The sequence below is a fragment of the Thamnophis sirtalis genome, unplaced genomic scaffold, assembly GCF_051295495.1.
Source record: "Thamnophis sirtalis isolate CommonGarterSnake01/CBP01778 unplaced genomic scaffold, rThaSir2_p1.2 scaffold_12, whole genome shotgun sequence".
Classification (NCBI taxonomy): Eukaryota; Metazoa; Chordata; class Lepidosauria; order Squamata; family Natricidae; genus Thamnophis; species Thamnophis sirtalis.
Window position 1 is genome coordinate 66,404,212 of NW_028261392.1, and position 12,079 is coordinate 66,416,290.

Consider the following 12,079-nt stretch of genomic DNA (forward strand, 5'->3'; position numbering starts at 1 on the left):
GGTTTTTTCCTTGTTTTTTTTTCCAGAATGGTTAGATAGTGATGGTGACAATGGTAATGATTCAGCCTAGCCACCAGATTTAGTATTCCTTTGGTAGTCATACGAATAATAACTAAACTCAACCTAACTTTAATTTCAGAGATTAGACAAGGTTAGTTAAATGCTGGGCTTAATTTCAGCAAGTAACTACAAAAGCAAAATTAAGGTTGAATTGAAGGTGGAGTCAGCATACGTTTATTTCGGTAAATAGAAGCCCAATGAAAGTGTAAAAATGTGGAGTGCTAGGATTCTGGAAAGCAAACAACCATTTAAAGACTCAGTAATATTCCAGAGCAATAACAGTGCAATCTGGTGCCTATTTATTCAGAAATAAAATGAATATTTTTTGTTTCTCTCTTTTTGAAGCCTCTAAAATATACCTAGGCATTTTAAGGATCCATATGACATGCACTGGACAATTTTTACAGTTTTTAACACATTTCGTATGTCAATATAGTAATTACAGAACTGATTATCCTGCCTACATCATAGTATCAATACACAAGCAATTATTTATGTCAATATGTAAAATAAGGCGATTTTACTGCTGTGCATAAATCCTAAAAATTTAATAACTGTTCTTAACAGCTGGTAGCATGGTTGCACCCCCAAACAGTGACTGTTCAGCTTTCCCTCCACGTTTATGTACTTGGGGACATTCCCAAAAGCATCAGCAAGCCCATACGGCTGTTTTGGCAGGCAGAGTTTGGCATCCTACAGACTGAGTCATCTTTTCTTTTTAAGAAAAGTACGTGAAGCGGGAAAACCCAACAGCCAGACTTGGTGTGCAGCCAGGCAGTAACTGTAAGTTCAGTGTGTGCTGCTCGCATCTATTCTTCCTCCTCTTCCTCCTCCTCCTCCTCCTCCTCCTCTAAGCTGTCATGCCATATCGACAAATGAGAAAAGTCTTTTTTTCCCATTAGTATCAATTAAGAACTAATGATTCTCATCCACTTGTAGTTTATGCTGTGATTCTTAGCACAGCAAAAGTGGGACAAGGTGGAACACATGATCCAGAAGAACAGAATATGACTGATTAATTTTCATCTTTCCCTTGCCTATCATGGAGTGTTTTTTGAATTATAATAGATGAGGGTTTTTTTTTTCCAATAAAAGAGAATATCTGTAGCTCAGGGTTGAAGTGCACTGACGATGTTACCTAGTTTGGGTAATGAAATGTCTGCAAGAAAACAGCCAAGCTCAGAGACCATTAAGGACTCCTCGGATGAGTGAATGTTTGAGGTAAATTTTGTGTAAAACAAAATCTTGATAGCTAGATTAGGATATAGACTATTTTGGGACAACAAATTATGATCAATATGAATTGAGTTCTGTGAAAACACACATCCCTTTCCCTTTAATATTTATGCTTTTCATCATTTGTTGTTTTCCAAACTGCAACTTAACACCCAGACACAATTTGTCTCAAGGGTTTCATTTGTTGCAAAGAAGCTTATTGCATCCCATATCCACAAATGGACAGAAGAAATCTTCTGAGTTCTCTAAATATTTATCCCACCCACTGTAGAAGGGAAGGGGAAGTAGAGTAGAGGGGGATGATGGAAGGAAGATAGAAAGTTGGAGGGTGGTAGAAGAAAGAGGTGTATGGAGAGCAGAAGAGCTATAATGGGTTCCTATTTTGGGGGGCATTGTTGACAAGAGGAACTGATGTAATTATTATTTAATACTATATGATATGGGCTATGTATAGTATACATGTGAGTGTGTGTTATGAAAAGAAAAGAAAATATTTCAAAAGAAATATTTATCCCACCCACTTGAAGATTTTTTTCTACCTCTCTTCACTTCAACCAACCAAAATAGTAATCTGAATACCCAGATATGGAAAAAAAAATCCTCTCTGTTTCTTAAAAGAGAAAGATAAAGAAGATGACCATGTTATGTAGCATGGAAGTGGTTTTGGGCAACAGTATGGAAGTGGTTTTTCTTCATTTGACGTGGAATCTTTTTTGGCTTCCCAATCTAGTCAAGAATCTAGAGATTTCCCATTGATATAAGTCCAACCTTAGCATTTTGGGGGAGTCCCTCTCTGAGGGAGATGGGTGTTGGTTCAGAAATGTGAAAAATAAATAAATAAATAGAAGTGTTGAGCTCAACTAAGGACAGCTAAGTTCTGCTATTACTCCGATGCACATATTGTGCAAGACATTGTCGAAATCAAATTCCAGAGTATTCCAATTATTTACGGAAAAGGAAAAGTACTGTATATTTCCCATTAGTGGACTTTTCTCTTGAACATTTTGAAAAAGGAGGTAAGGTTTTATTCAGAAGCAATTGCTATAAAGAGGACATAGGCTTAACACTGGTACTAACTCATAATTATTAATTCTGTTGAAAAATTATCTGAAGAAGTTTTAAAAAATTATCCCAACGATGATTTTTCAGGAGGCAAGTGGACTTTCTTTGTTTTTCTTTTATTTTGAAGATGTTTTGCTTCTCATCCAAGAAGCTTCTTCAGCTCTGACAGGATAGTGCAGAATGGAATCCTCTCATCCAAGAAGCTGAAGAAGCTTCTTGGATGAGAAGCGAAATGTCTTCAAAAGAAAAAGAAGAAGAGAGTCCAGTTGCCTCCTGAAAAATCACCTTTGGGACAACCATGACTTGGATGACTGAGAATCTCTACAGACTTTTAAATAAATTTAGTTCATCAATAACATTTAGTTAGTCGTTAAGGTTTATGCTGCCCATCTCACTCTTATTAGGTCTACTGTTGATGTGGAAAGTCAAGGCAAAAGTGGTCCAAGGGGAGGAAGAGTTGGGTTCCTGTGGGTTTGGACCGGTTCGGCCAAATAGGTAGTAACTCAGCCACCCATACATCCGAACCGGTTCTATTGGCAGTGCCTGTGGCAGTGCCATCTTGTTTTTTTGCTTCTGCACATATGCAGAAGCCATTTTTTAACTATTGCGCATGCGTGCATGTGTGCACCAAGTGTGGACTAAGCACACACCAAGGACACATCAATCACACGCGCCCGAAGCACATCCCTGAGCAAACTGGCAGGAAAAGAATCTGGAACCCACCCCTGACCTGAGGCTGTGACTCCTTAGCTGGGAGAGTGAATCTATGGATCCCAGGAACAACATCAAAGCTCTCTGTGCAGAAGGCTGCTTTGCTAGGAACAGAACCCTAAAAATTCCCAGGTCTCTGATGCAGAACCCAAGACTGAGGAATGCCACATACCACCCATAAGAGTGAGAAGGGTTTTTTAAAAAAATTATTTAACTTATTAACCAGTTTTTTATTGATATGTGAATTAGTGGCACTCATAATAAACGACTATATGACAGTTTTGATCTTTGATTGTAAATAGGTGAAGAATTCTTGTAAGAAAGATTTTTTTTTAAAGAAAAGTTTAGCTTCTGAGACCTGTCCTAGCCAGTTTAACAGCAACCAATAGTTGTGCTTTATTTTATTTTTTAAAAAAAGTCCCAAAGTCTACTTATGTCATCAGGCGGTTAAAAAAAAGGAAGTGTCTCTGCTTGTGCGAAAGACGCTTCTTTCTCACAAAGCAGGTGATATGAGTCAGTGTATAAAGCCATCAGCTTTGCAAGAGGTTAGATCTTTAGATGTTACGACTGCAGAAGCATTGCAACCTAAAACGAGACAACTAAAAATGCCTTGGCTGTTTATGTGGCACACCGCTTCAGATGACATCAAGACACATGAGATTGCAGGCAGCAAAAATCACCGAAAGAAGACAAAGGCTTTGTAAGTGTATCTCCCCTTTAAAAAAAAAAATATTTATTTTATTTTAAACAAAAACATACTTAAGAAAAGTTTCTTCAACTCAGGTTTCATTACTGGATTTTGGACCCCAATTTGGCAAAAGTAGGCTTCCTGTTTATTTCAAGGCAGGAATCCAAATTGTGAATCCAAAATCCGAAGAACATCAGTTTTGGGTCATAAATTCTGGATGATCAATTGAAAGCGAGGAATTTGGGTTCATGCTCAGTAAGTCAAATAAAACTGATAATCATCCGTTTTGATAAATCAAGGTAAAGTCAGTAATTAACAAAATGTATCTTTGTTTAATGGGAGAGACGATAGAGAAGAGGGATAGAAGAGAATGAAGGAATTAATATTTGAATAAGTGTCATACTAGTCGAAGTCTGTACAGAAAACTTTGTTTTAAGCAGTGTTTTTTTTAAATCAGTATTTTCATTTCTTAAAAGAATACACCTGCATTTTTAGAGAGTATTTGCAGTTTTTTTTAAGGGATCAAACTTTTAGTGTTCTTATGAATGAGCACAGGATACTTTTTATGACGGTTTGTGTATGTGTGAGTGTATATATGTGCACACACTAGAGAAGCCTTTTTAGCTTAAAGCCACAGTGGTTTCCCTAGGCGTTTTTGTGGTCTTAGCTAAAGCAGCAGGAGAATGCCAGTTCAACAGCACCATGGGTTTTTTTTAATGTGTGTGAAAGAAAACTCTTTGACTCTTAAGACGGAAATTATTTGTCCCGCCACCCACTCAACCAATCTTAGTATTTTCTCACATATGGGGTACCTAAGGAAAGAACATGAAACATTTCAGAAAAGTTATGAAGAACTTTTTAAAAAACGCTTAAAACTCTGCATATGGGTCATCTTCAAGTGGCTGAAATGGAGGCAAACTTGAGCATTCAGCAATTGCTCAAACCCCACAGACTCTGCTGAACCTCTTTTCATATTTCTACTTCTGGGTTAGTGAGTGTCAAATGATAAAAGTAGCCCTATAGTAAATTATTTCAATATCTTTCCATCAAAGCCCTGTGAATGGAGATGATTGGTAAGCTATTCATTGTAAATCTGAGGGGGCTCCTGTTCCTGCCTGATCTGCATGATTATGAATGTCCTCTGCAACCAAACAGTAGCATCTGCCAGGATGAAAGAAGTGATTAGTCATAGCACCTGCCCTCTGGAATTTCCTCCCTTCCCATTACAGATCCAAATGGTTCCCACCTTTAGATTGCAAACCTGGTTATTTCCCCAGCTTTTGGTTAGTATAACCCTCTAGGGAAATTTCATGATTTCTTTTTCTTTCTTTCTTTCTTTCTTTCTTTCTTTCTTTCTTTCTTTCTTTCTTTCTTTCTCTTTCTTTCTTTCTTTCTTTCTTTCTTTCTCTCTCTCTCTCTCTCTCTCTCTCTTTCTTTCTTTCTTTCTTTCTTCTTTTTATTCTTACAATGTTGAATGCCATCCAAAGCCTATATAGAATTGGGCACCATTGTAAAAGGTAATAAATAATGTGATCGTTAATTTAATATTAAATTTTAATTTAAACGAATATACGTTAATTTAATAAATAATAGATTATTTAAAATAATAATAAGGTAATAACAAATTTAATAAATACGCGGATAAGAATTACAATCATGAATCATAAAAAAATCATTTCTCTTCTTCCTCTATTGTCCTTCTGATTCGATCCCATTTATAGGTCTAAGGGGAGAATGGTAGAATAGGTTTAGTCAAGGCAGTGGGGGCTTGGAGTCTCCAGACATAAGGATCTTGGACAAGGCCTTCAGCCTTTTAAAAAAATTGTCATGGTGTACGGAAGGATTAAGGTGTGCCCATAGATGAAGCTAGACCTGTACCTAGAATAGAAAGCAATGAGGATGGACTGGAAGATAGAATTCGGTTGTAGGTCAGTCCCGCAGGCAACTTCAATGTGTACAGATTAAGGCAATCTCTAGATGATAGCAAAAAAGTATGAAATAAAGCTATATCTGCTGCCAACTAGTGGCCAATTCTAATTCAAATCAGTAATTCAGTAATTCAAATCTGATAGCCTTTTCTTTGGAGAATACTCTGAACCAACACTGTCTTCTTCCATGATTGCAACGGGTAGTAACAAGCTTTGGACATCAGAAGAGAAACTGGCGCATATCAAAAATATTCTGACATGGATATTAACTGCTGTATTTTGCACAGAATGATTACTTCATGAAGGTCCATAAGAATAACATGTTTTCCTCAGATCAGTGGTGGGATTCAAACATTTTTACTACCAGTTCTATGGGTGTGGTGTGGCTTAATGGTAAGGGAAGAATACTGTAAAATCTCCATTCCCTCCCAATCAGTTGGGACTCAGGAGGCAGAGAATAGATGTGGGCAGGCCCAGTCATAGATGGCATTTACCAGGTTCTTTGAACTACTCAAAATTTCCACTACCAGTTTTCCAGAACTGGTCAGAAACTGCTGAATGCCACCTCTGTCTCAGATGCTTATATTACATCTTTCTTGGATTTGTTGATACGTTTCTGCAAAAAGACTACTAGATTTATTCACAGTAAATGAGTAAATATATTCTCTAATTTGTTTTAGGGGCGTGGAAGCCAAAAAATATTTCATGGGTCTTGTGCCGCCTGCTGAATCAGCTGACATGAAATATTCCAGCTCAAGAGATGTAATGTAAGTATCAGATTATATTGTTATAATTGTGGTATTGTGTAGGGCAAACAAAGTTGGAAAGAAAACACATCCATACCATGTGACTGGTCATTAATTTCACAAGACTGGGTGCACTGAAGCTGTGTGAATCCTTCAGTGCCAAAGAGGAATGAGCAAAAATTAGGAAGGGTGAGTAAGTAAGTATTTTAGCATATTTAAAACATCGCTGTAAGCCAATATAAAATCATTTTACCATTGAAGGCAAAGTGATGACCCTTCGTCTTACCCAATGAACTAAGAGGACATCTTACTTCAAGAATAGTGAAGGATACCTGATGGTAGGATATTAGTTTATGGAGTGTAGTGCATGTTACCTTGAACATAATACCTCATCTTCCATCAGAGGCAGAGCACAATTTGTTCATCCTTCCCAGCATCTGCTACCATAAGGTCCAAGACCTAATTATGCAAAAATTTAAAGAGAGATCTGAGCTGCATACATTGAGATCAGAGTGTTTGTGCCTTTGTGCAGCCATGTTCAGAAACTTGGCAGCTGCATCTCTTAGACTTATGTATATCTATCTTCTGTGATAGATTTTTAAAAATTAATATTGAACACGGAGACCTCTAACCCAACATGAGAAGAGGCAAGTTGTAAAAGTTCCTTCAACACAATCACATTGGAAGTATGTTAAGCATTTGCTGTTTTTGTTTGTACAGTCAATCTCCAAGATAAAATTTTATGATGGTTCATCTTATTTTATTTATTTTATTTGGTTTTTGTTGTTATTGCATACTGTTGAAACAATTTGGTAGCCTGTCGAATAACAAATTTATTAAATAAATTGAAGAGGTATTTATTTATTTATAGTATTTATATCAGTATTTGAAACGTGTGTGTGTGTGTGTGTGTAGGAGCTTTCCAAGGATCATCATGGAGCACAAAAGAGTTGAATTTTCCCTTTTCAAGTGTTATGATAGCAATCAAAATCAGTTTCTGTTCCAATTAACCACGCACAGATGGGCCTACATTCAGGTGATACATAGGGCATCTGTCAAGCAGTCACTTCTGCCATTACCATTCCGCCAATATTATTTCTCCCATCCTTCCTCAATATTTGTTGATTAACAACTCTTCAAAGAGCAATAATGACAGCAATTTGCTTAATGGCAAACTTATCTCCAATATAAACATCTAAGTTTATGCTATGACAATCTTATAGAAAACTGGGCCAGTGAGACAGGGTAAAATATTACAGACCGGGTTTAAAATCGGATAGGGTGATTCAGTATGACATTGACAGTATGTAATATTGATACAATATCCTGAAAGAATCAAATATTTCTCGTAGTTGGTTTCAGTATTGGTATATATTCTTGTTGGGTTTATCTCAGTTAATGATTTCAGTAGGTTGCCAACAGGATATAACAAGGGATTACTATTGTCAAATTATAACATCAAATCTCTATCCAGCTATAGCATTTTCAGAAGAAAATGGGGACCGGCAATAAATGGAACTTATTCTGAGATTCAGTTCAAAGAATTCTCAAGTTGAACTAGAGAAGAGCCTTTAAATTGTTTTCCAGTTGTGAAGTGTGTAGCAATAGCACTTAGACTTATGTAACACTTCACAGTGCTTTAGTCTGCAATAGTGTATTCTAACCACTGATTTGATTTGATTTTATTATATTTATATGCTGCCCTTTCCCCCCGAAGGGGACTCAGGGCGGCTCACAATTCAAATCAGGGAATGGGGTACAGACAAAAAATAAAAATAAAAACGAAACATAACAATGCATAATTTAAAACCACACAACAGTCATACCATTCGAGACGGGGGCAACAGTGCCACCAGGGCTCGGTGTATAAATACAGGGGAGTCTGAGGTTGATTTTCTTTCCGGGATCCAGTACTTTTGGTTTCATTTCATCTTAGGAAAAGACTTAGGAAAAGACTCAATCAGGGAAATATTATCAGTGCTCCTTCATGCTTTCCCAGGCAACACCGGTTCAATGAACCATGCAGAATATTATCCGGGGGAAAAGATAGGATGCAAACATGGCTTATAAATATATCCTATTATACTCGCATTTCTCACTGATAGCATTGAAATATAGTTGTCCGAAAACCTAACTCATTTTAGTAACTCATTTTAATTTCCTAACCTTGTTTTGTTTCTTAGATTTTTCTGTTACTTTTGTTTTTAAGTGTGCATTATCTGAGACAATACTCTGTCAAAGAGAAAGATGGGGTAGAAGATAATTAAATAAGAAGTATTAAAATGTTTACTAAATATAAACCTTTAAAAATGTTTAAAGATATTTATCTTCCCCACCTCCCCATTGTCACTGCACAAACATCAAAATGCCAATGTCTCTTTTCCAGGGAAGGCCTCTCTATTTCAATCAGTTTGCATTTTTATGTCATTTCAGGCTTTCTGCAAAAGAGGTGATCCAGTGGTCCCAGTCCCTAGAAAAGCTTCTCGCAACCCAGCGTAAGTATTTCTTTCTAATGACTCTATATACAGTGTTTCTCAACCTTGGCAACTTGAAGATGTCCGGATTTCAACTCCCAGAATTCCCCAGCCAGCGAATGCTGGCTGGGGAATTCTGGGAGTTGAAATCCAGACATCTTCAAGTTGCCAAGGTTGAGAAACACTGCTCTATACCTTAAAAAGAAACTTGGAAAAATGCAGTGGTCACTTTCTAAAAATATGAAAATATGAAAAGCATAATCCAGAGCACTGGTGTTGTCCTTCAGATATTTTTTAAAAAAACTAATTCAATTTATTCAATAAAATATTCTAAGCCCTGGTTTAATGACATTTCATATGTACACATGGGCACATACTATACATCCAAACCATATTCTCTGACACTAACGGAGACTATTATGATGTAAATATAGTGATAGCTTGGTAATCAACTGCTTTGAAATCCCTTCAATTTGGTATTCAACCCGTTTTGATGCAAACATTTTGCCCCAGTACTCATTGTTTGTTTGGTACTCAACACACAAGGCAGAAGTTATCAATGTCAGCTGCCTTGTGACTCAGTATTCATTCCTTATGGGAAAATTATGTTTGGTATTCGCTGGCTGGGGAATTCTGGGAGTTGAAGTCCAGACATCTTCAAGTAGCCAAGTTTGAGAAACACTGATTTAGAGCAATGACTAAAATCATGTTAATGTTTTTATTCACTGTAGGTGGTCAAGAGGCATTCAGAGAATTTTTGAAATCAGAATTCAGTGATGAAAACATTGAGTTTTGGTTGGCATGTGAAGACTACAGGAAAACACAGGCTGATTGTTTACATGGCAAAGCAGAAAAGATTTACCAAGAGTTTGTCAAGTCAGATGCCAGAAAACAAGTAAGCACTAAATCAATCAATCAATCAATCAATCAATCAACTAAATAGTTGGAGTGGAACATTCATTTACTAAGACAGCTCTGCTGGCTGGAAAATTCTGGAAGTTGAAGTCCACAAGTCTTAAAGTTGCCAGGTTTGGGAACCACTGTACTAAGAGAATCATTTTCACATAGTGAAATTTATTTTACCAAAGATTATTTATCAAACATTTGATTTTGTATCACTTCATTGTCCCCCCCCCCTCTTTTATCATGAAATAAAAGACAGTGTAGCCCCATGGGAGGTTGAGGTCCTACAATCATGAATAGACTATTTGCCTATGTTAAGAATGAAATCCTGCAATCATTGTTTAATTTGCTATTTATGTCAGGGGTCCTCAACAATCTGGTCCATGGACCAGCATTGGGCTTCAAGAGAAACTGAGCTACACAAACAAAGCCTCATCCACAGGATGTAGGTAGCATGTGAAAGAGCCGAGGTGACGCAGTGGTTAGGGTGCAGTACTGCAGGCCACTTCAGCTGACTGTTATCTGCAGTTCAGCGGTTCTAATCTCACTGGCTCAAGGTTGACTCAGCCTTCCATCCTTCCGAGGTGGGTGAAATGAGGACCCAGACTGTGGGGGCGATATGCTGACTCTGTAAACCGCTTAGAGAGGGCTGAAAGCAGTATATAAGTCTAACTGCTACTACTACTACTAAATCACGCTCCTCCAGTCCATGGAAAAAACTCTTCCCACGGAACCACTCTTTGTTGCCTAAAAGATTGAATGGAGGAGGGGGGTTGCTTATTTATGCCATAAGCCCTCAGTTACATGAAATCGCTTGCAAATTACTTGAACTGTATCAGTTATATGCATATTGAATTATAAGTGACTGCATTGCCATTTGCAATATACCGCTGAGGTCATTATGAAATGGGTTTCTAAACTGTGCTCAGCTTTATATGCTGTCAAGAAAAAACATACCCAGCTATAAATCATAAACTATGGGCTAACAAACCATAAATCATGTTTATGTTTCTTGTCTCAATCTCATAATCTTAAATGTATACCTTTATAGGCTATTCCAGCCCCGCCAACATTTTTTTTCAAGATTCCAAAGTCCATGGGGTAGATAGCATTACTATACCAATTTTATTTATTACATTTATACGCCTGCCATCTCACAGTATCCAGTGAACTGAGAAATATAAACTTTGTTTTGGGATTGATCTCATTTCTCAATAATTGCTCAAAGGTGCAATGTAGCAATCGTTCTGATTGCATCGAGTTTGACTTTAAACATTACTGTATCATTGGGGCACTTTTTACAAAGATGTTGAAGTTTCGTTTTGTTCTCTCCAGATCAACATTGACTTTCCCATAAGAAAATCTGTAGCTAAGAAAGTTCAAGATCCCACACCTTCATGTTTTGATGAGGCTCAGAGACTTATATATGTATTGATGGAGAGAGACTCTTATCCAAGATTCCTTAAATCTCAACATTATCATAACCTTCTAAACAAGGTTCAAAGCAACCGGGTCAAGTGAAAACTGAGGATCAGCTTTGAAGCTTCAAGAGTTGCTGTGTTTCAGTACACTAAGTGGGACTGTTGGAACTAAGATGGCAAGGAAATGATGGAACTCTTCAAACAAGAGATGCAATCTATCAAGTTGAAGTGTCTGGAACACCCTTTATAAGGAGAAAGGAGAAAGAAGGCAAAGAGACAATGCTGCCTTGAAACTTGTCAGCTAAGGTTCACTTTAAACAGATTTCTAATATTCTTTCAAGTGACACTTATCAAATGTTGTGAACAGAAAAGTTTTGAAAAGTTAATTGCACAGCTATCAAGACAAATTTTAGGCTGTTCACATTGTGTGCATTATTCCCTTCTTAAGCATTTGATGTGGTAGAGCTAGATGTACGACCAGATTCCCTTGAAAGGTATGGCTTGTGAGGTGTAAGGAGTATAATGAATGGAAAGCTGTGCTTTCACTTTATGCTCCACGGCTCAGGCAAATTGATGCAAATCATACTTGCATAGACTCAAGAAACAAACATGGGAAATGTTAGGAAGTACTATATTGCTCAAGACAATTGTTTCATGGTCACTAAGGCATAAATTCCAAACGTTAAAGAACTTGGAAAACAACCTGGCATTCACAACAACCTTGATTAATAACACCCCCCCCCCCCCAATTACAAAACCAGGGAGTTTTTCAAACATACAAGTTGTAATATACTATATTTAGCAGGCTGGGGCAATTCCTTGGGATGCTTTGTTAAATCTAATTTATATT

The 12,079-nt window shown here is 37.2% G+C and overlaps 1 protein-coding gene across 1 annotated transcript; it reads left to right on the forward strand.

Annotated features, from left to right (window-relative positions):
* Window positions 1-3,560: 3,560 nt before the first annotated feature.
* On the forward strand, window positions 3,561-11,752 carry RGS1 (regulator of G protein signaling 1). The gene is made up of 5 exons (XM_014057599.2): window positions 3,561-3,769; window positions 6,366-6,452; window positions 8,865-8,926; window positions 9,637-9,800; window positions 11,144-11,752. Exons 1-5 carry the CDS (start codon window positions 3,579-3,581, stop codon window positions 11,327-11,329), a joined length of 690 nt encoding a protein of 229 aa, XP_013913074.2. The 5' UTR covers window positions 3,561-3,578; the 3' UTR covers window positions 11,330-11,752.
* The last annotated feature ends 327 nt before the right edge of the window (window positions 11,753-12,079 follow it).